We start from the raw sequence: 21,444 nt of genomic DNA, 5'->3' as shown, positions 1-21,444 counted from the left end.
CCAGTATTGAAAGTTGTTTGCTCGAGACGGGATGGACCTAAAATCGCTGGGGTGTGTCACCTCATGCCTGTTGTAATGGACCTGAATAGTCGTATGTGCACCTGCCTCTCTAATTGGGAGAGCTCGAAGCCGATTGGTCAAGTCCATGAGAATTGTTATCCAGGTCCGTGGCCAGTTTTTCTTTTCCTTGCTTTTGGGGCGCGAGGCTTTGACATAATGGCACGTTTCACTCGTGCTGTGATTTATCATGGGTCACAGCTTTATTGCACGCTAATAGATAAAAAAAACGTGCTGCTTAGATCAAGCCAGACATATATATTTTACATTGATCGCCATGTTAGATAGCCTGTCTGCTGAACATGTTGATAAGAAAACACTTTCTTCATGATGTTTTTTGTGTGTGTGTGTGTGTGTTTGCAAACGTATCGGCAAGCCGTGTAAGGCGATAGTATCTGTTCTATAGTCAGTCATGAACCTGTTGCTGTCCTTCCGATGGTGTGAGGTTATTTTTTTTAATGTTAAAACTGCACTGGCATAGGAAGTTGTGGGGGGTAGGGAGGGTGGTATGTGCCCTCCACTTTATGGAAGCAGCAATGTTTTTTTATATATTTGTACATGTAGTTATATATATATATATATATATATATATATATATATATATTTGTGTGTGTGTGTACCCCCTCCCCCCCCCCCCCCTTTTGGCACCTTTCTACGCCTGTGAACTGTTTCAAATGTGGGTTGGGGTGAAGGTAGCGAGACTGATCCAAATTTTGTCTATGGAAAATGTTTTAAAGGAAAAGAAATATTTTGTTAAAGAACACATCAGAATGCATATTTTAAACAATAAAATGGCTCTTTGGTTTCTTAAAGTGTCAGAGCCTAGTTTTAACCTGTGAAAATGGACACCAAGTTTCATTAATCTACAAAACCTGTAACACAATTTGATAACGTTACAATAGAGTGAAATGGAGAAATAGTCTTAAAAATAGACTACAGCTTGTCTACATAACTGTTACTTCTCAGAGGTAGATGCATTTTTATAATATAAAAAATTCATTTCGAGGTATTAGCAACACCAGGATAGCCACAAACAATCAGATGTTCAGAAATAGATGGTCTAAACACTAAAATCTAAGTAATGGCTAGCTTCAGGTATCGAAAACAATAATTGAAATAGTGGCCTTGCACCTCTTTTACCGAGCCATTAAAACAGGACTCTGAGGTGGAAGTCAGTAGTGGGACGCGAACCTATTACCTACCTGTTTTGTCCCAACCAGTACTCCATAACTATTATATCAATGGCCATGGTATGTACTGTCCTGTTTGTAGGAAAGTGCTTATAAAAGATCACTTGCTACTACTAAAAAAAAAGTAGCAGGTTTCGTCTAAGACTTATTATGTCAGAATTAGCAAATTTATGACATCCAGTAGCCTATAAATGAATGTGCTCTAGTGGTGTCGTTAAACAAAACCAAGTTTATTTTTTCTGTTACATGTAAGTTTTAAGGCTGACAGCTCAACCACCACTGAAACCAAGTTCCAGTCCTCAAAGAAAGGAAGGAAATGGTTTATTTAACGACACACTCAACACATTTTTATTTACGGTTATATGGCATCGAACATGTGGTTAAGGACCACACAGATACTGGGAGAGGAAACCCGCTGTCGCCACTTTATGGGCTACTCTTTTTGATTAACAGCAAGGGATCTTTTATATGCACCATCCTACAGACAGAGTAGCACATACCACAGCCTTTGATATACCAATCGTGGTGCACTGGCAGGAACGAGAAATAGCCCAATGGATGTGCTCTAATGGTGTCGTTAAACAAAACAAAGGTTTTTTTTTTCTATTGGCTATAAGTTTTAAGGCTGACAGCTTAACCACCACCAAGGCCAACTTCCAGTCCTCTAAATGGAGTAAGAATCTTAAGATCTTTCATGTGAGTGTTTCTCCCTGCATGACTGACTCTTACCGTCTGCTAAAGCAATTTGTGGTCTGCAGAAATTATGTGGGAACTGAACTTTCAGTAAATGGTTACCCAAAGGTTGAAAAAAAGAGAAGAAGTTAAGTTAAAAGTTGTTTTGTTTAATGACATCACTATCACACTGATTTGACTGTTTGATGTCAAACATCTGATTATTGTGACATAGTTGGGGGGGGGGGGGGGGGGGTAGACTTGCTACATTTTTCAGATAGTAGCATGGGATCTTTTATATACAGGGTTAGTGCCAGAGGATAAATGTTTTGCAGATTTTGTTTTAAAGTTAACCTTTTGACAAAATTAATTACTCTTATTATTACTGTATGATTTCTTTAACCCTAGCCCTAAACTTAATCCATTTTCATTCTTGGGGAGGCCCCCCATACCCCCTGTTGACGCGGTTGCATTAAATTCCACAGTGCCATACTCAAAAGTTTCTTTCTGGCAGAAACACTGATATGCACTCTCTCACAGACAGGACAGTGCATATCATGGCCTTTGATAGACCAGTTGTGAAGCACTGGTTGGAATGGGGAAAAAAAAACAATTTCAGAATTGGTCCACCATGGAGCTAAAAGTAAGGGAAGAAAAGAAGAGCTTTTTTCTCAACAACCATAATTTCTCTTAAACAATTTAAGATTAAAATTTAATTTTAAAGCTACCATTGTTTTAGATAATATTTATGATGCTTTAGTTTATGTATTAAAGCATGTTATAAAACCATTGATCAAAATATTTCATGGACTGTATTTGTACTTAAGATATCATTTTGAATACACTAATGTGCTTTTATGTGGGTCATCTTGGTACGTTCTCAAAGGACACAGCTTCACCGGCACTTCATTTACACTTCATTTGCACTTCATACTTCATGTGTCATAATGACACATCTTTTTTTCAGCTGAATAATTCACCAGTTAATAAAATGGTTGCCCTTTCACTTTTTCTTTTTTTTTTAGTTCACACTCACATTTTATCAAACTCTTCAAGCATTGCCGCTATCAGCTTGATTGGTTCTTGATAAATTGGCCATTCTGTTAGCTAGTCGATGACGAGCACATGCCACATATGATACAACATCGCAGTGTTTCTTTTCAATTTTCTTCTCTGTTTTTTTTCTTTTTCTTCACCATTATGCATATTTAAATACTTACGCTCAGGTAATGTGAATTGATTGAACATTGATTGAACATCAATGGTTAATTACCCACCCACACTTGTACACGAGGACACTTTTCTCTGTTATCCTCCGCATGTCCTGACGGTAATCTATTGATCTCCACTGGAGACAAATGATGGGAAAATTTGCTGTGTGTGTTACTCTGGGGAATTCGGCCATATGTCATTATCTTGTGGGGCTGTAACAATACGACTCCTATCAGCCTCGTCAAGTGCCGGGGCAATTAAGGTGAACAATGCTGTAATTGTGCATGTGCTGCATACGGCAATAAGGAAGCCACATTAAAGAATCGTTTAACCAGACACTTGGTGCTTGGCCGTGGAGTTAGGGCCGTTGTGCATGCCATTGTTTGGCCGCTGGGTCTTTATTTCCTTGTACGGAAGATCCTGCAGCAGGTCCTGTGGTGGTGGTGGTGGGGCGGCAGTAGCGTTAGGGGCGGCAGTAGTGTTAGTGGCGGCAGCGGGGTTGATGGTGGCGGTTCTTGTTGAACTGATGGCTAATAATGCTCACCATTGTTTGCATTGTGTCATGCCATTGTTTGTAAAGGTTGTAAAATATGCCTCTCCCTTTTAACTGTTGCCGTGGATTCAGTTTTGAAGTAAAGTGATGGCGTATTTCAGTTGTAGCGTGTTGCCATTGCTATCAGAAGCTTTTGTTTATTCATGATTAAATAGCACAGGTGTGTGTGTGTATTTTGAGAGAGAGAGAGAGAGAGAGAGAGAGAGAGAGAGAGAGAAAGGAGAGAGATGGACAGATAGAGAGAAAGAGATGGAGACAGACAGAGAGAGAGAGAGAGACAGAGAGAGACAGACAGACAGAGAGAGACAGACAGACAGAGACAGAGAGACAAGAGAGAGACAAGAGAGAGAAAGGAGAGAGATGGACAGATAGAGAGAAAGAGATGGAGAGAGACAGACAGAGAGAGAGAGAGAGAGAGACAGACAGACAGACAGACAGACAAGAGAGAGAGGAGAGAGATGGACAGATAGAGAGAAAGAGATGGAGAGAGACAGACAGACACAGAGAGACAGAGAGACAGAGAGAGAGAGACAGAGAGACAGACAGACAGAGACAGACGAGAGAGAGGAGAGAGATGGACAGATAGAGAGAAAGAGATGGAGAGAGACAGACAGACACAGAGAGAGAGACAGAGAGAGACAGACAGACAGACAGACAGACAGAGACAGACAGACAGAGACTGACAAGAGAGAGAGGAGAGAGATGGACAGATAGAGAGAAAGAGATGGAGAGAGACAGACAGACACAGAGAGAGAGACAGAGAGACAGAGAGAAAGAAATATGCTTTGTTGTGAACCATGGTCATTGTTTTGCTTGATTCATTGAAACTCAACACATATTTGACATTTGTTTACCATGATCCCGTTTGATCATAAATAGTCACATTATTTGCATTTACACAAATTAATATATACATATACATGCACACGATGCACATATATGTCATAAATAATAATCCATACCAAAGACTGAAACACGTTAAGATCAGTTATTATTTATGACATATCTACAAGTGCATGTATATCTATATTCATGTATGTAAATGAGAAAACTTAATCAGTATTTGACAAAAAAATCTGAAATAATAATACAAACTGGAAAGAAGAAAATGAGTGATTTAATGTGACTGTCTGGAGTTGTCTGCTGTTGTAAAACAGTTTACCAACTTATACTAATAGATCCTTCTGAATGACTAACAATACACATTCAGGGCTAACAATACACATTCAGGGCTAACAATACACATTCAGGGCTAACAATACACATTCTGGGCACAGTATTTCATGCATTTACTACTGTTCACTTATTTGTTACTCAACTTTCAGTTTTGATTTACAAATTTATACAATTATCATATATATCACTTTTTGATAGAATAATAATCTGATTAAAAACCAACAACATGAAATACATTCACATTGCATAATACATGTAGCAAGACTTGTAAGAATTTGAATGTGGTCATTACTTCATTTCCTAGATTCTCTGATCTCTGACAGAAAGTGTTTCTGTTTAGTTTGCAGCCATTTTTAGGACATTTTATTAAAGCAAAGAACGTTTTGCAAATTATGCTGTAAATGTGTATGGAAAAGTTAAAGATTGTTTCTGTTTAACAACACCACTAGAACACATTCATTAATGAATCATCAGCTACTGGATGTCAAACATTTGGTAATTCTCGTAGTCATCGGAGAAAACCCATTAGCAGCAAGGGAACTTTTATATGCACCTTCCCACAGACAGGAAAGCATATACCACAGCTTTTGACCAGTTGTGGTGCACTGGTTGGAATGTGAAAAGGTGTGTAGAAAAGAGTTCATAAGAATTTAAATAATGGTCAATGTTTCATATTCCAGTGTTAAAACTTTGTGGATACTTTGAGGACAGTTTTATAAGCTACTTAATTGTTTTGCAAATTATTGTATTATGGGGAAAATGCCCTCCTTCCCTCCCCCACTCCTCCCCTCATCTACTCCTCTCTCCTCCCCAATCCCATCTGCTAATCAGTAATCTGTGGAGACAACCAGATTGTGAACCAGACTTCAGTTCAGGGCAGGAATTTTACAAATAAGCAAGACCTGGTCAAGTTTCATATTCCCCCTTTCTTCTACCAGACTTGAAAGTTCCGTCAGCTGTCTCCAGACTGCTGTAACCATGGAAACTGGTGCCAACGTCTCAGATTAATCATGTGACAGGCTAGCAGGAGGCAGTGGGTGTTCTTTAATCTCTTTTGAAAGGCAAAAAAAAAAAAAAAAAAAAAAAAAAAAAATTCTTGATGTTTGCACTAACTAGATTAGTCTGCACACTAGTGTTGGGAGCAGTGCGGGGTCCTTGAGCGAATAGCTAGTTCAGTCTCCAGATTGAACCAGCATATGTTTTAATGAGCTCTGCATGTCACGATCCCAGTTGCAATTGGGGGTTAAAAAAACACAGTATCATTGATCATTTCTTGACACTCGTACACTTGGAAGTTGACATGCTTAAACTGGCACAGTAGCCTACATGTAAATCAAGTTGTACAATCTTTATATAATAATGGTTTAATAATTTAATCATGTGTATTTATAAGTAACGAAAATTTATGAAGTATTTATTCTGCCTCTCACAGTCCATTGTGATGGTATGTCAATGTCCACCCATCTGTCCATCCAACTGTCCATCCATCCATCCATCCATCCATCCATCTGTGCTTCCTTATTTCCATTCATCCATCTATCCATGCATCCATGTATCTGTCCTTCCATCCATATTCATCCATTCATCCATCTCTGTTCATCTCTTCCACCTATTTAGTGATGGCCTCAATCAACAATTTGTAACTTTATTTAAATCTTGCTAACTAATTTGCTTGTCATTTTAAAATGTTTAAACAAAACAAAGCCCCCTTATCTAAAATTGCATTTATGAAGATTGGATTAAAAAAAAAAAACAGAGAGAGAAGGTGACTATTGAGGGAGTTTAGTAAATGACAGTTTTAGTCATCTCCCAGCTTATTAATGTAGAGGCTGATAATGGTTTAAACTGTGGTACATACATGTACACGTGTTACCGGAGGAAAAGTTAAAGTTTTTGTTCAACGACACCACTAGAGCCCATTGATTAATCAATCATCGGCTATTGGATGTCAAACATTTGGCAATTCTGACTCGTAGTCATCAGGGGAAACCCACTACATCTTTCCAAATGCAGAAGGGAATCTTTTATATGCACTTTTCCACAGACAGGATAGCACATACCATGGCCTTTGATATTCAAGTCATCGTGCACTGGTTGGAACGAGAAATAGCCCAGTGGGCCCACCAACGGGGATTGATTTCACACTGACTGCGCATCAAGCGAGCGCTATACCACTGAGCTACGTCCCATCCCAGGTTATCGGAGGAATGCAATGCACCATTTAATAAGGAATATGTTTGTGCCTAAATATACACTGTAGTATCTCCTCCGGCACCTATGACAACAGTCCCAAACATATAGATGGCATTATAAACAGGATCCACGGCAGAATGAACAAACTCTGCTGGTGTACGAAGATTGCTGTATTATTAGTGCTGTACTTGCCGTGTGTATACAGAGTAGAAAAGAAAACATGTTGCTATCACCTGTTCTGTGTCTTAAGAGATTCATCAACATTACTAACACATATTGCACAAACCGCAGGTTGTCTTTTGGGCTGTATTGCAATGTCTGGAATATGTTTCTTCCACCATTATTTTATTGGTTTCTGCAGTTTGTGGTTCTGTTGTGTACGGAAATTAATAAAAAGATGGGAAGGAATCCAAAAGACGGGAAGGATTCCAAAATGTTACGGCACATAAAACAGAGAATTGGGAGTGTATTCTTGAGCAATTGACTAACATTTGTTTTACAAATTTGCAAAATGTTTTAGAAAATTGACATACATTTTGAATAATCCATGTACAGTGAAACCTATATAAAGTGGATCACATTGGAGACCTAATATTTATCTCATTTAGACAGAATCCGGTGTTCAGAGAGTCGTATTTTAGAATTTACTAAATTCTTTACTGCATTATCGATTACTCTCTCGGCTTTTCCAACATTTTTTGTTGTCTCCCCTGTATTAAAAATAAGATTTAATGGATACAATTTGATGCTAATTTACAGAGAAATGTGTTGTAAAAAATATAATTTGAGTTGGTATTAGGTTTAAAAGTTAATATTATGTTTTTATATTAGTTTAACATTCATTATGAAGCTGCGTGCCAGTTCATTGGTTTCCTTTTCATGCAAACACATTGTAGTGGAAAAAAACCTTAACTATAATATTAAAATGTCTTTCATTTAATAAATTCATGTTAGCTATAATAATATTATTAGAATGATGATTTAGCTCAGAAGTTGGTGGTTTAAGTGGCACTGCTAAAACATCAATTGAACACAGCTGAAATGTCTTTCTTTTAATGTTCATTATATAGCAACATTTAAATGTTTTCGTCTTCTTTTTTTTAACATTTTAAATTTAATTTTTCAGTTGCACAGAAGACTTCATTGGCGAGTACTGCCAGGACCCGAACCCATGCAGAGCTGAGTTGTGTGAAAACAATGGAACATGTGTTATCGTACCCACCTTGAAACAATACCCACAAGCAAATTGTATATGTCCCATCGGTAGGTGGAGTTGTCTGTCTTTGATAGTTATAGTGTCAAAGTCATATGCTTCAAATGGAATTAATTTTGCTGATTGTTTTGTTCACGTATTGCTTGCACAAATCTAATTTTGCATAACCTATTTTTTGTTTGCATGAAATTTGGAGCACCATTTACTTGGATATAACGGGTTACGCAAAATGGAAATGGGTTACCTGGAATTATTTCTGCGTTTACAACCGATAAATGGGTCACACAGATTTTCAGTTCTCAGAGACCTGTTGCAGTCACTATATTTGCTTGTACTACTAGTATATGTGTGATCCCTTATTTCTTTCCGTCGGTAAATTTTAACTGACCCTAACATATTCATATTTACAAAATAGACTAACTGCAACATTTGACCCAAAAAAATTCACTAGCCGTCAGGCATGGCAATATTAGTTATTTACTAGCCCAACATTGAATATCACTAGCCATGGGAGTGGGGCTACCATAATCTAGAGGCCCTGGCTATGATGAATCAAGATGTTACAGAATGAATGTGTTTTGGGTTTTATTGCTTATGTATATACCTAGGTATTATGTATTATATGTATGTATTATGAGTGCCCTTTTTGTCTAGCTTGTAAAAACCCTCTGTGACTGCCCAGATTTGTTTGTTGTTTAAGTGTCTTGCCCCCTCCTCCCCCCTCCCAGTTATTTTAGACTAGGTGTGACTCTGTTCTGTATATGGAATGCTCCCATACTACAAGGTTGTCTCTTTATCTGTTCTGTGAATGTTTATGTTAACACATCGTTTTCTTTCTAGGATTCTATGGAACTTTGTGTGAATTCCGTGATGAGAAGAGTGCTTGCTACAAAAACCCATGTCTAAATGGAGGGACCTGTCAGAATGGAAAGAGTTTGGCCATGTACATCTGTAAATGTATGACAGGCTACAGAGGTATGTAGCATTGGATAGAGAAGTGCCTTATGTGTGGTTGGTCTGGGATCGATCCCCGTCAGTAGGCCCGTTGGACTATTTTTTGTTCCAGCCAGTGCACCACGACTGGTATATCAAAGGGTGTGGTATCTGCTATCCTGTCTATGGGATGGTGCCTTTAAAAGATCCCTTGCTACTAATGGAAAAATGTAGCAGGTTTTCTCTCTGAGACTATATGTCAAAATTATCAAACAGTTGACATCCAATAGCAGATGATTAATGAATCAATGTGCTCTAGTGGTGTCGTTGGGGTTATTTTAGTCCATTGATTAAACCAAATGGAAACTTAAAAGTCACTGTGCTCATTTTAGAATGTCTGTAGATAATAGTTTATGTATTGAGTAATAAAGGGAGAATATGTCACTGTTCCTACATAACAATAGTGCTTGTTAGAACAATTAGATGTAGTAAAAAAACTAAGACCAATATTATTTCAAAAGAAAAACAAACAAAAGATGGGAGCAAATAGTAATATGTACTCAGTCTTTGTAAGTAATTTCTTTTACTAAAGTCTCTCTATGCTAATGGAAAACACCTATATAATCTGAGTTCTCATAAACTGGATTTAATTTCAAAGCTTTTGCTTCTCAAATAGTGGCATTAGACTGTTTAATGCCCTTTAATGCCCTTTTACAAGGCTCGTAGATTAGATATTATTTTTACAGTAATTTTATTTACTTGTAATATGACATCGGAAGAAGCAGAATTTTAATCACATCAGAAGTCACTCAAATGTTATCAAAGTTAATGTTTCAAAATAATATTAGGGCAATACTAAATATTTTGGTGGGTTTTGTGTGTTATTTTAATAACTGTAATTGACGTAGTTACTAAAATGCAGTGTGACCTATTGTCTGTTCACGTGTACATAACATTACAAAAATTGTACGAAAATGTGATTGGAGTAATATATTGTAAAGATCTATAAATCAGGCTTTGACCAAACCATTGCGCCTCCTGGCTTGTAAATATTTGGACAGGGCTAGTTGAAATTATCAACTGTATTACTATAATATATAGGGAACTAGCCAAAGCTTCTGTGAGGGCTGGTGACTTTCTCAAACACTGATAAATTGTCACGTTATTATGTTACTGAAGTCCTAAAGCTTCTCTCCCTTTCTTGCAGGTCCACAATGTGAATATATAGACCACTGCGCCTCCATGCCGTGTCGAAACAATGGTGTGTGTACGTCATCAACCAATGGATTTCTGTGCGAATGCCCCACAGGATACATGGGGCGGACGTGTATGGACGACGTCAATGAATGTGTGGATAATCCTAACCTCTGCAAAAATGGCGGAAATTGCATCAATAAACATGGAAGTTATGAGTAAGTGATGTTTTGAAAATTATAAGTTTATTACGCATCATCCATTTTGTGGATTTTTTTGCTGCCATACATGGGAAGTAAAATACAAATATTCTTATGCTGAAAGTCGAATTAAAATATTTATTTAATATTATCTTATTGTGTATTTATTTAATTTTATCTTGCTGTATATTTATTTAATTTTATCTTATTGTGTATTTATTTAATATGATCTTATTGTGTATTTATTTAATATTATCTTATTTTTTATTTATTTAATATTATCTTATTGTGTATTTATTTAATATCTTATTCTGTATTTATTTAATATCTTATTGTGTATTTATTTAATATTATCTTATTGTGTATTTATTTAATATTATCTTATTGTGTATTTATTTAATATTATCTTATTGTGTATTTATTTAATATTATCTTATTGTGTAATTTATTTAATATTATCTTATTCTGTTGAATTCAGGTAAGTAAATGAATGAAATATTTTTATTTCATTAATAAAATCAGAGCGAGTGGGACCTAATCCCATTCTAAAGTGTTCACCTGATGTGTAGTATGTTAAAGTTACCCAATGTTTGACATCTAATAGCCAGTGATTAAATAATCAATGTGCTCTAGAGGTGTCATTAAACAAAAAATAAAATTAAAAATTAAAAATTAATAACCCAATAATGATATTATCTGTAAATTATAATTTTATTTTCAAGATGGAACACATCGACTGTTAAATATGAATGTACTGATTCCTTATTAAATATTGTTTGTGTGTTTAATTAACAGATGTAACTGCCCTCAGGAATACACGGGTAAACACTGTAAGGACCGGTATGTACCGTGTCACCCCTCGCCGTGTCAGAACGGAGGTACCTGTATCAGTGACGGGGTTCTTAGCTACAGCTGCACCTGTCTCTCAGGTAAGTCACACATTTCTTTGGATGGATGGATGGGTGAATGGGTGGGTGGATGGATGGATGGATGGATGGGTGGGTGGATGGAAGGATAGGTGGGTGGGTGGGTGGGTGGATGGATGGGTGGGTGGATGGATGGATGGATGGAAAAATTAATGAATGAATGGAAAGATGAATATGATGGATGGATGGAATGAATGGATTGATGGAATGAATGAATGAATGAATGAATGAATGGAATGAACGGAATGAACAAATGAATGGAATGAACAAATGAATGAAACAAACCTATCATTGCTGTAGATGTGTAGAAGAAATCTGACTTGGCAGTGTTGGACCACCTATTGAATGGAGCACCTGGATATATTTTCCTTTATGAATACTTGAAAGACCTTGTTCATTTGCATATACATAAATGAATAGGTCCAAACTAAGATTTTCTAGCACAAAGGTGCAGACTTCGTGGTCTGAGGAAATTGAGTTTGAACGTCTTATCTTTGTACAGCTGCCATCACTGGTCAGTGCAATGGGAATATATATACATAACATTTGGCTTTTGTGTGTTTTTATGTATATAGCTCTATATGCCTGTATGCTCTTAAATCCCTCCATCCATTCCATCCATCCATTCATCTCACATATCCACCCCTCCCTCCCTCCCTCCCTCCCTCCCTCCCTCCCTCTATCCATCCATCCACACATCCACCCATCCTTCCATCTGTCCATCCATCCATCCCTCCCTCCCTCCATCCATCCATCCAACCATCCCTCCATCCCTCCATCCATTCAAGTGCTTGCTTTATTCATTTATCCATATAGTCATTAAACCTTCCTTCCTTCCATTCCATTATCCATTGAGTTAAATACCTTCACCTTTCCACCTACTATACCAAATGCACATTTACATTAAAAATACAAATGCACATTTACACTAAAAATACAAATGCACATTTACACTAAAAATACAAATGCACATTTACACTAAAAATACAAATGCACATTTACACTAAAAATACAAATGCACATTTCCTGCACACTTGAAAATTTAAATAAATCCAAAAGCACATTTAGGAATTGAAATCGAATCCACATATCAAATTTGCTTAATTGCAAACATCTCCAGTTAATAGCTTTTAATGAAAAACTCTCTGGTTTGATCTTTTGTTCTCTTTAAAGAATTAATCATTAACACCAATACAAGATGTCTCGACATTTTTTTCTGTTTCATTCATTCATTTATTACTTTTCAAATCTCCACTTTATCTTTTGTTTTTCCTTTTCACAATGAACAAATGCTATAAAAATCAAAAGCTCATCTTTCAAAAACACAAAGTATTCCTGGAACAAAACGAGCTGTCACGTTGATTCATCCTGTGCAGGTTTATGCGTCCATCTCAAACAGAAACCTGACATGCCAAAAACCCCGCAAATGAATCTTTCCCCGTGTCTTGTAACCACTGCATCTGGTCAACTGGCGTGTTCCAATCAGATTGCACAGTATCTAGAATTGTTTGGGCGTAAAAAGGTTGTGTCAGAAACCTATGCAAATTGACACGCATGTCTATTTCAATTCTGTCTTCTCCTCTAGAGTCCGATTTGACAGAAAAATAGCAAATGTCACTCTGCTTTTGGGAAGTTATTTCGTAGATTTCATTTTGAAAATTACATGCTAATACAGACGTGTTAAAAGTGTTGATCACAAGTCGTTTCTCATGATGACAGTTTGTTTGTCGTGTTTCAGAAATGTAATGAAGTCACTTTAGAATGTAATGTGATTTGTTGTTTTTTTATGCTTTGTTCATCTCATTTATTGTGTCTTGGATTCATTGACTATAAATCATGAAACTGATGCTAATTTAAAAAGGATGTTTCAGACTCCGAAGCTATTAGGGTTTTCTACCAGAGGGTATGAAGGGTAAAATTACGTACCCTAACATCTTGGAAATTAGTCGAGAAATCTAGTAGCCCGATGGACTGCTGAGTTTAGATATCTGGTAGCCCGAGCAACAAATCGGTAGCCAAAACACCCCGGGTTACTGCTAAGTTTGAGCCCTCTGATCCGTTATTTCTTTTCATCAGTATGTTAGAAGATAAAATCCAGTTTAAGCTATGGTAACTATTACGATGACCAGAGAAATGCACACTAATAGACTGATGTTCTAACACCGGCCTCGGTGGCATCTTGGTTAGGCCATCGGTCTACAGGCTGGTAGGTACTGAGTTCAGATCCCAGTTGAGGCATGGGATTTTTAATCCAGATACCGACTCCAAACCCTGAGTGAGTGCTCCGCAAGGCTCAATGGGTAGGTGTAAACCACATGTACCGACCAGTGATCCATAACTGGTTCAACAAAGGCCATGGTTTGTGCTATCCTGCCTGTGGGAAGCGCAAATAAAAGATCCCTTGCTGCTAATCGGAAGAGTAGCCCATGTAGTGGCGACAGCAGATTTCCTCTCAAAATCTGTGTGGTCCTTAACCATATGTCTGACGCCATATAACCGTAAATAAAATGTGTTGAGTGCATCGTTAAATAAAACATTTCTTTCTTTCTGATGTTCTAACAACAAAGTGTAATTATGTTTTAATATTAATTGTTGAAAAAAGCTCTATTAGCATAGAACATGTTACACAGGCTACGGAATCTGGTGAACTTAAAAAAGCTACTGTTGTAAGTAATTATACTAGGTGGAATTAATTATAGTTTATCAAAATTATTGCAGTTCTTTTGGTCAGAAGGACATAATCTTGTTAGACAGGAGGAGGTAATTCAGTTGGGTCATGAGGAAGGTAATTAGCATGACTATGTGAATGTGATTATTTGCGGGGTATATCTAACAAGGCTGGTATTATGTACGTTATTTGATACAGGGTAGTGGCTTTGTACGATTCTTGTGCCCATTCTTGTGCCCGAGTTTGAGTTGAATACACGAGGACAAAGATTTTGGTTGGATAATACTCTCTTTTGTGACTGGTGTCTAGCTGTTCACGTAGACTGGTGGTATAAGTTCCACATTTGTGTGCAAATGAGCATGTCATTTATTGGTGAGGTTAGCCAATAAATTAATGGATTTAGCCTTCACAAAATTTAATCTTACCCTAATTATATCTTAATTCATATTCTCCACAGTGTACAAACAGCATGAATAACATAGACCTTGCACATCCTAGATGGTAATTTGTTTGCACTTTAATTATTTTTAAAATTAATTTTGAATTATCTGATGAAAAAAACTCCTATCCCTTGAAAATAGTGAGGCCATATAACCGTAAATAAAATGTGTTTAGTGCGTCGTTAAATAAAACATTTCCTTCCCTTGAAAATAATAATTTTTAAGACCATTACTCTAGAAAATGATGTAAATAAGCGACACAAAATTTAACCCCATTCCTCCCCCCCAAAAAAATATACAATAAAAAACCCCAACAAAAACAAAAATCTGTTTATTAACATAAATTAATTCTAAAGGTGTCTTTTTTTTAATGTTGAACACCAAAAATTTGGAAGAATTGTTTTCAGAACTGTTACACTTTATAAAAAAGAAAAAAGAAAACATTCTGCATAATATAATTTCTGTAAGAATAATATTAAACTAACTGGTATTATATAGGCTCTAGAAATTGTGAAAATTATCATTTCATTTGCTCGTTGCTTGTGCAAGTCAAATTTTGCTTTTCCCATTTTTCATCCGTGCATTATATTAAAATATCACCGGCCTCGGTGGCGTCGTGGCAGGCCATCGGTCGACAGGCTGGTAGGTACTGGGTTCGGATCCCAGTCGAGGCATGGGATTTTTAATCCAGATACAGACTCCAAACCCTGAGTGAGTGCTCCGCAAGGCTCAATGGGTAGGTGTAAACCACTTGCACCGACCAGTGATCCATAACTGGTTCAACAAAGGCCATGGTTTGTGCTATCCTGCCTGTGGGAAGCGCAAATAAAAGATCCCTTGCTGCCTGTCGTAAAAAGAGTAGCCTATGTGGCGACAGCGGGTTTCCTCTAAAAACAGTGTCAGAATGACCATATGTTTGACGTCCAATAGCCGATGATAAGATAAAAAATCAATGTGCTATAGCGGCGTCGTTAAATAAAACAAACTTTACTTTTTTTATATTAAAATATCATTTACACGGTCATGGCAGGTTATGCAAAACACAAAACAAAGAAGAAAAAAATAAAATAAATGAAAGAAAGAAAAAACATTAAATTTTTAATTCTCAAAGGCCTTTATTGCATGTGAGAAAAAAAATCCTAATTAAAAAATAAAAGGTATGAAAGGTATCAATATTTATGACTACGCAATACAGTTTAAAGTGATTATCCTGGGGCAATTCCATTGGCAAGTAGGTGTAAGCAGACTCCCCTGTATGAAGTCTGGTATTGAATTTCTAAACAGTGCTGAGAATAATTGGCCACAAGAGCTCTACACTGGTGACATTTCCCATGAAAAGTGGGTCAGCCAGAACCCATATCACTGTTGCCATGCTGCTCCATCTGGGCTGTGGCTGGCTGTCTGTGTGGTGGGACACCCCAACACATCCAACTCCAGGCTTTTTACACTTGCCGTTTTGTTTATCCTTGTATGCGATGCGGCCAGATGTAGCTGAAATACCTGGTCCACCCAATAGAGATTGCAGTTATTTTACTGTGCAGGGGCAGAACATAGCCCAATAGTGAAGCTCAGGGGCAGAACATAGCCCAATAGTGAAGCTCAGGGGCAGAACATTGCCCAATAGTGAAGCTCAGGGGCAGAACATAGCCCAATAGTGAAGCTCAGGGGTGGGACATAGCCCAATAGTGAAGCTCAGGGGCAGGACGTAGCCTAGTGGCAAAGTGCTCGCTCTGTGCGCGGTCGGTCTGGGATCGATCCCCATCGGTGAGCTCATTGGGCTATTTCTCGTTCCAGCCAGTGCACCATGACTGGTATATCAAAGGTCGTGGTATGTACTATCCTGTCTGTGGGATGGTGCATATAAAAGATCCCTTGCTGCTATTAGAAAAGAGTAGCCCATGAAGTTGCGACAGCGGGTTTCCTCTATCAATATCTGTGTGGTCCTTAACCATGTGTCTGACACCATATAACTGTAAATAAAATGTGTTGAGTGTGTTGTTAAATAAAACATTTCTTTCTTTCTTTGGTAAAGCTCTCGCTTGATGTGTGAATTGACCCACTGGGCTATTTCTCGTACCAGCTAGTGCCTCACAACTGGTATATGAAAGGCTGTGGTATGTGTTATCCTGTCTGTGGGAAGGTGTATATAAACGATCCTTTGCTACTAATGGAAAATGTAGCGGGTTTCCTCTCTGAGACTATTTATCGAAATTTACCAAATGTTTGACATCCAATAGCCAGTGATTAATAAATCAATGTGCTCTAGTGGTAATGTTAAACAAATCTCCCACAAACTTTAACTTTTGCTATGCATGATGAGTTAAATTTAATGAGGAAGATGTTTCTGTATATCCAGTGTCTTGTTACGTACAGTCAATAGGAATATGAATGATGCAAGATCTTTGTGAAAACATATTTATGTTGACACCCATCTATTCTTTGTATCTTTTTTTTTTTAATAAATAAAAGGTATTTAAATTATACCATTACAATACATTACATTATTGTGTATTTTATATGATTTTAGCTTTAAGTTGTAAAAGACAAGAAATCTGAAAAAAAACCTATCTGTCTGAAAGGATAACAGACTTACTGCTTTATAATGTTGCCTGTTGCAGTCTTCCTATGGCCAAAACACCGTGTGCTGATTCATGACTGTCAAAACATCCTTTGGGCTCTATTTTTTGTAGAGATTCAAAGTTGAATACACTAACAGTTTTGTTGTTCATACTGCATACAAGTGATCTCAATGTCAACTGCAACAATATAACAGAAACAATTTTGGTCTTTGGATACATCTATATTTTGTCATTGTGTGATTAAAAAAAAAAAGACACATGCGTATTACCAATCTGTATTGTAGTCTGTAGTCAGACATGGTAAAATCAAGTTAACATAGAAGATTGGGAAGGGGGGGGGGGGGGGAGTGGGTTCACTGACCAAGTTTCTAGAGAGCATGCTGCTATGGAAATTTGTTAAAACTAGATTACTTGAAATACAGTTTCTTGCTTGTTACAAGTAAAGTTCATCAAGACAAATGCTGGTAAACATAGTAAATGCCAATAATGTTTTTTTATTTTTGTTTTAATTTTATTTAGAATTATTGTGGGGTCTAAAGTCCTCTGACCTCTGACCTCACTTGCTCTGCCGTGATTGGTTGTCTGTGACTTTAATATAGACATCAGTTTGGAATTTTCCCTTCCAGAAAGCCCATGATTAGTTTGTGTACCGATACTTATCCTGTCCACTTGGCAGAGTTGTTCATAACATATCTAATCATGGCATAATTGGCCTGGGAAAGGAACATGACCTTTTCAAAACTTGTGTGTCAATTTTTATTTCTATGTGATTGCACTTGGTCGGCTTGGGTCACTTCTTTCCCTGCAATGGTCGAGTGAAGTTAGCAATACGTGAAATGAACGATACATTCACATGTATATGTACATATGTAGCACAGCATCTTAATTCAAATCTTGTGACTGTTATGCTCCAACAGTTGGCAAATGTTTCTTTTTTCTTTTTTTTCCCCCATTGTATTCACGTTTCAGTGATGTTCTAAGAAATAGAAAATGTCTATTTTAATAAATTGAAAAGAATAGACTTATACTTGTTGCAAAAGAAGTTTTTTCTTTTCTTTTAGTGTTAATGAGCTGTAGACTGGTATGTCTATGGACTGGTCTGAATTCACAGAAGTTAAAAGTTTATTTTGTTAAACGACACCACTAGAGCACATTGATTAATTAATCATCGGCTTGTATGTCAAACATTTGGTAATTCTGATATATAGTTTTTTGTGGAAACCCACTGCATTTTTTCCCAATGACACCACTAGAGCATATTGATTAATCAATCATTGGCTTTTGGATGTCAGATATTTGGTAATTCTGACATATAGTTTTAGAGAAAAACTGTTAAAAATATTTTCCAGTTAGCAGCAAGAGATATTTTATATGCATTTTTCCAGACAGGATGGCACATAACATGGCCTTTGATATACCAGTTGTGGGGCATTGGTGGGAAAACTTTAAAAAACCCAACTTGTTACAGACCTAAAGTTGCCAGTACCATATTATGTTTGTATATAGCAAAATTGGGTCATAGTATTAATAAGACACATACAATTTCTGCTTTTTAAAAATTCTTTACTGATGCTCAAGAAAGCATTTTTGATGTGACTATAACAGTCATTGGTACTTGCTTTTTGTAAATACTTTTTAGAAATACATCACATAATCATTCAGTTATCATGTTTGACTATCATATAGGGCTGTATTTGCATATTAATAAACTCATGTTGACTGAACAGTGACATCTGATTTAATTCTAAATCATGTAATTTAAAATGATGACACTGTAACATCAAGATTTTTATCTAAATCATGTAAAAAATATTAATTAATTATTATTAATTATAAACATGGTTTTAGAAATGATTCCATTCTGGGAAGGGTTTTTTTCTTCTCATAATTCACCATCCATAAAATAAATAATATGGCTGCCCAACGTTTTGACCCCTATGTGATTATTTTTGTGATCAATGTTATTGAAAGCAATTCCTATGGGAATATACAAGATTAAAATAACAGCAAGTTTCAACATTGTTTACCAATTAAGGTATGGCAATGGTGTATGCATTGAAGATAAGTATTTCTCAGCTTTTCACACAGTCCAGAAGACTTTTATGTGAAATCAAGAATTCCCTGAACTCATAAAGGAGCCATGAATCATTGTTCAAATAAATTTTATCTTCCCCGACATAAAACCAGTAATTGTATAAATCACAGTAAATAACCTGTTTTGCATGTAGTTAAATATTTAATTGTATAAATTGGAGTAAATAACCATTTATGCTTGTATTACTGTAACATACAACATTGGAGACAATAGAAATTAATTACATGTATACTAATATTTACATTTTTTCCCATGCATAAACTATGTACATTGTATTTAAACAGAATTTTTAAAATTTATATTAAATTTCATTTGTTTCTCTGGATATATGAATTTTAATACTGATGTGTTCTAGCATTCTAGCATCCAATTACACACATGGTAACTGTCAGTGGGCCCATTGGGCTATTTCTCCTTTCAGCCAATGCTGTAGCGGGTTTCCTTTCATGACTATATGTCAAAATTACCAGATATTTGACATCCAATAGCTGATGATAAATGAATCAATGTGCTCTAGTGGTGTTGTTAAACAAACCAAACCTTTAATGTTAAAGTTTCATGTTTAAATCAGTCTCTCACAAACTACAAGTCCTGAAAGTTGCTGAAACTTGGTTTATAGTTGCACCTATGGATGTTTATCACAGTGCACCAATTTTGTTTTATTATTGGCAAGACAGTAATTCTGCGAAAATCTTGTTTAAATAGTTAAAATAGATGTGAAGTTTGTCATCTTTAAAGTTCCATTGAAGCTTGTATGGAAATATACTCACCGCAAAAAATTAAGCATACCATTGCATTTGATATATTAGTCATGGGGCAATGGTTGGGATGGAATTAAAAACCAAGGATGATGCATTTTATAACTCTTTGCACCTCACATTAGTCCTCTACTGAGCTAATAAACATAATATTAACCAAGTGGTTGATACACACTGAGCTAATAAACATAATATTAACCAAGTGGTTGATACACACTGAGCTAATAAACATAATATTAACCAAGTGGTGGATACACACTGAGCTAATAAACATAATATTAACCAAGTGGTTGATACACACAACATATCTTGCCTTTGGTATAGATATAACCATGTTTTAGAGGTGTAATTTACATGTATAGCATATTGAACATATGTCCCTACTGGAATGATTTCCGTTTGTCTTGAGCTTTAATGGGGCAAATGGCATTTAGTCTAGACACATTCTACCTTGTTCAAAGAATTACATCATATCTGCCAACTGTTATTCATAATTATTATGGAGTGGGATTCACATCATTTTTGGCACACTAGTCTGACGGTTGGCAGTCTCTGGCATAGCGAACGTATTTCCTTTATTCAGTGTGTGAAAATGAGTTACATTGCCATGTATTTCACTTTGGTATAATTAAAAGTTTGTACTGTTTGATGACACAACTGGAGCACATTGATGTATTATAATCATTGGATGTCAAACATTTGGTAATTCTGATATGAAGTTTGTTTTGTTTGATTGCACAACTGGAGCACATTGATGTATTATAATCATTGGATGTCAGACATTTGGTAATTCTGATATGACGTTTGTTTTGTTTGATGGCACAACTGGAGCACATTGATGTATTATAATCATTGGATGTCAAACATTTGGTAATTCTGATATGACGTTTGTTTTGTTTGATGGCACAACTGGAGCACATTGATGCATTATAATCATTGGATGTCAGACATTTGGTAATTCTGATATGAAGTTTGTTTTGTTTGATTGCACAACTGGAGCACATTGATGTATTATAATCATTGGATGTCAGACATTTGGTAATTCTGATATGAAGTTTGTTTTGTTTAATGGCACAACTGGAGCACATTGATGTATTATAATCATTGGATGTCAGACATTTGGTAATTCTGATATGACGTTTGTTTTGTTTGATGGCACAACTGGAGCACATTGATGTATTATAATCATTGGATGTCAAACATTTGGTAATTCTGATATGACGTTTGTTTTGTTTGATGGCACAACTGGAGCACATTGATGCATTATAATCATTGGATGTCAGACATTTGGTAATTCTGATATGAAGTTTGTTTTGTTTGATTGCACAACTGGAGCACATTGATGTATTATAATCATTGGATGTCAGACATTTGGTAATTCTGAT

General features: G+C 36.3%; 1 protein-coding gene across 1 annotated transcript in view; it reads left to right on the top strand.

Moving 5' to 3' along the window:
• Positions 1-21,444, top strand: part of LOC121384085 (neurogenic locus Notch protein-like) — a 131,184-nt gene that overhangs the window by 39,440 nt on the left and 70,300 nt on the right. Inside the window, 4 exon segments of the mRNA XM_041514312.1 lie at positions 8,180-8,316; positions 9,107-9,241; positions 10,407-10,611; positions 11,389-11,522. Coding sequence (XP_041370246.1) covers positions 8,180-8,316; positions 9,107-9,241; positions 10,407-10,611; positions 11,389-11,522 — 611 coding nt within the window.

Source organism: Gigantopelta aegis, chromosome 10 (genome assembly GCF_016097555.1).
Source record: "Gigantopelta aegis isolate Gae_Host chromosome 10, Gae_host_genome, whole genome shotgun sequence".
NCBI classification, from domain to species: Eukaryota; Metazoa; Mollusca; class Gastropoda; order Neomphalida; family Peltospiridae; genus Gigantopelta; species Gigantopelta aegis.
Note: the sequence above shows the minus strand (reverse complement) of the source record. Positions and strands in the feature narration are given on the sequence as shown.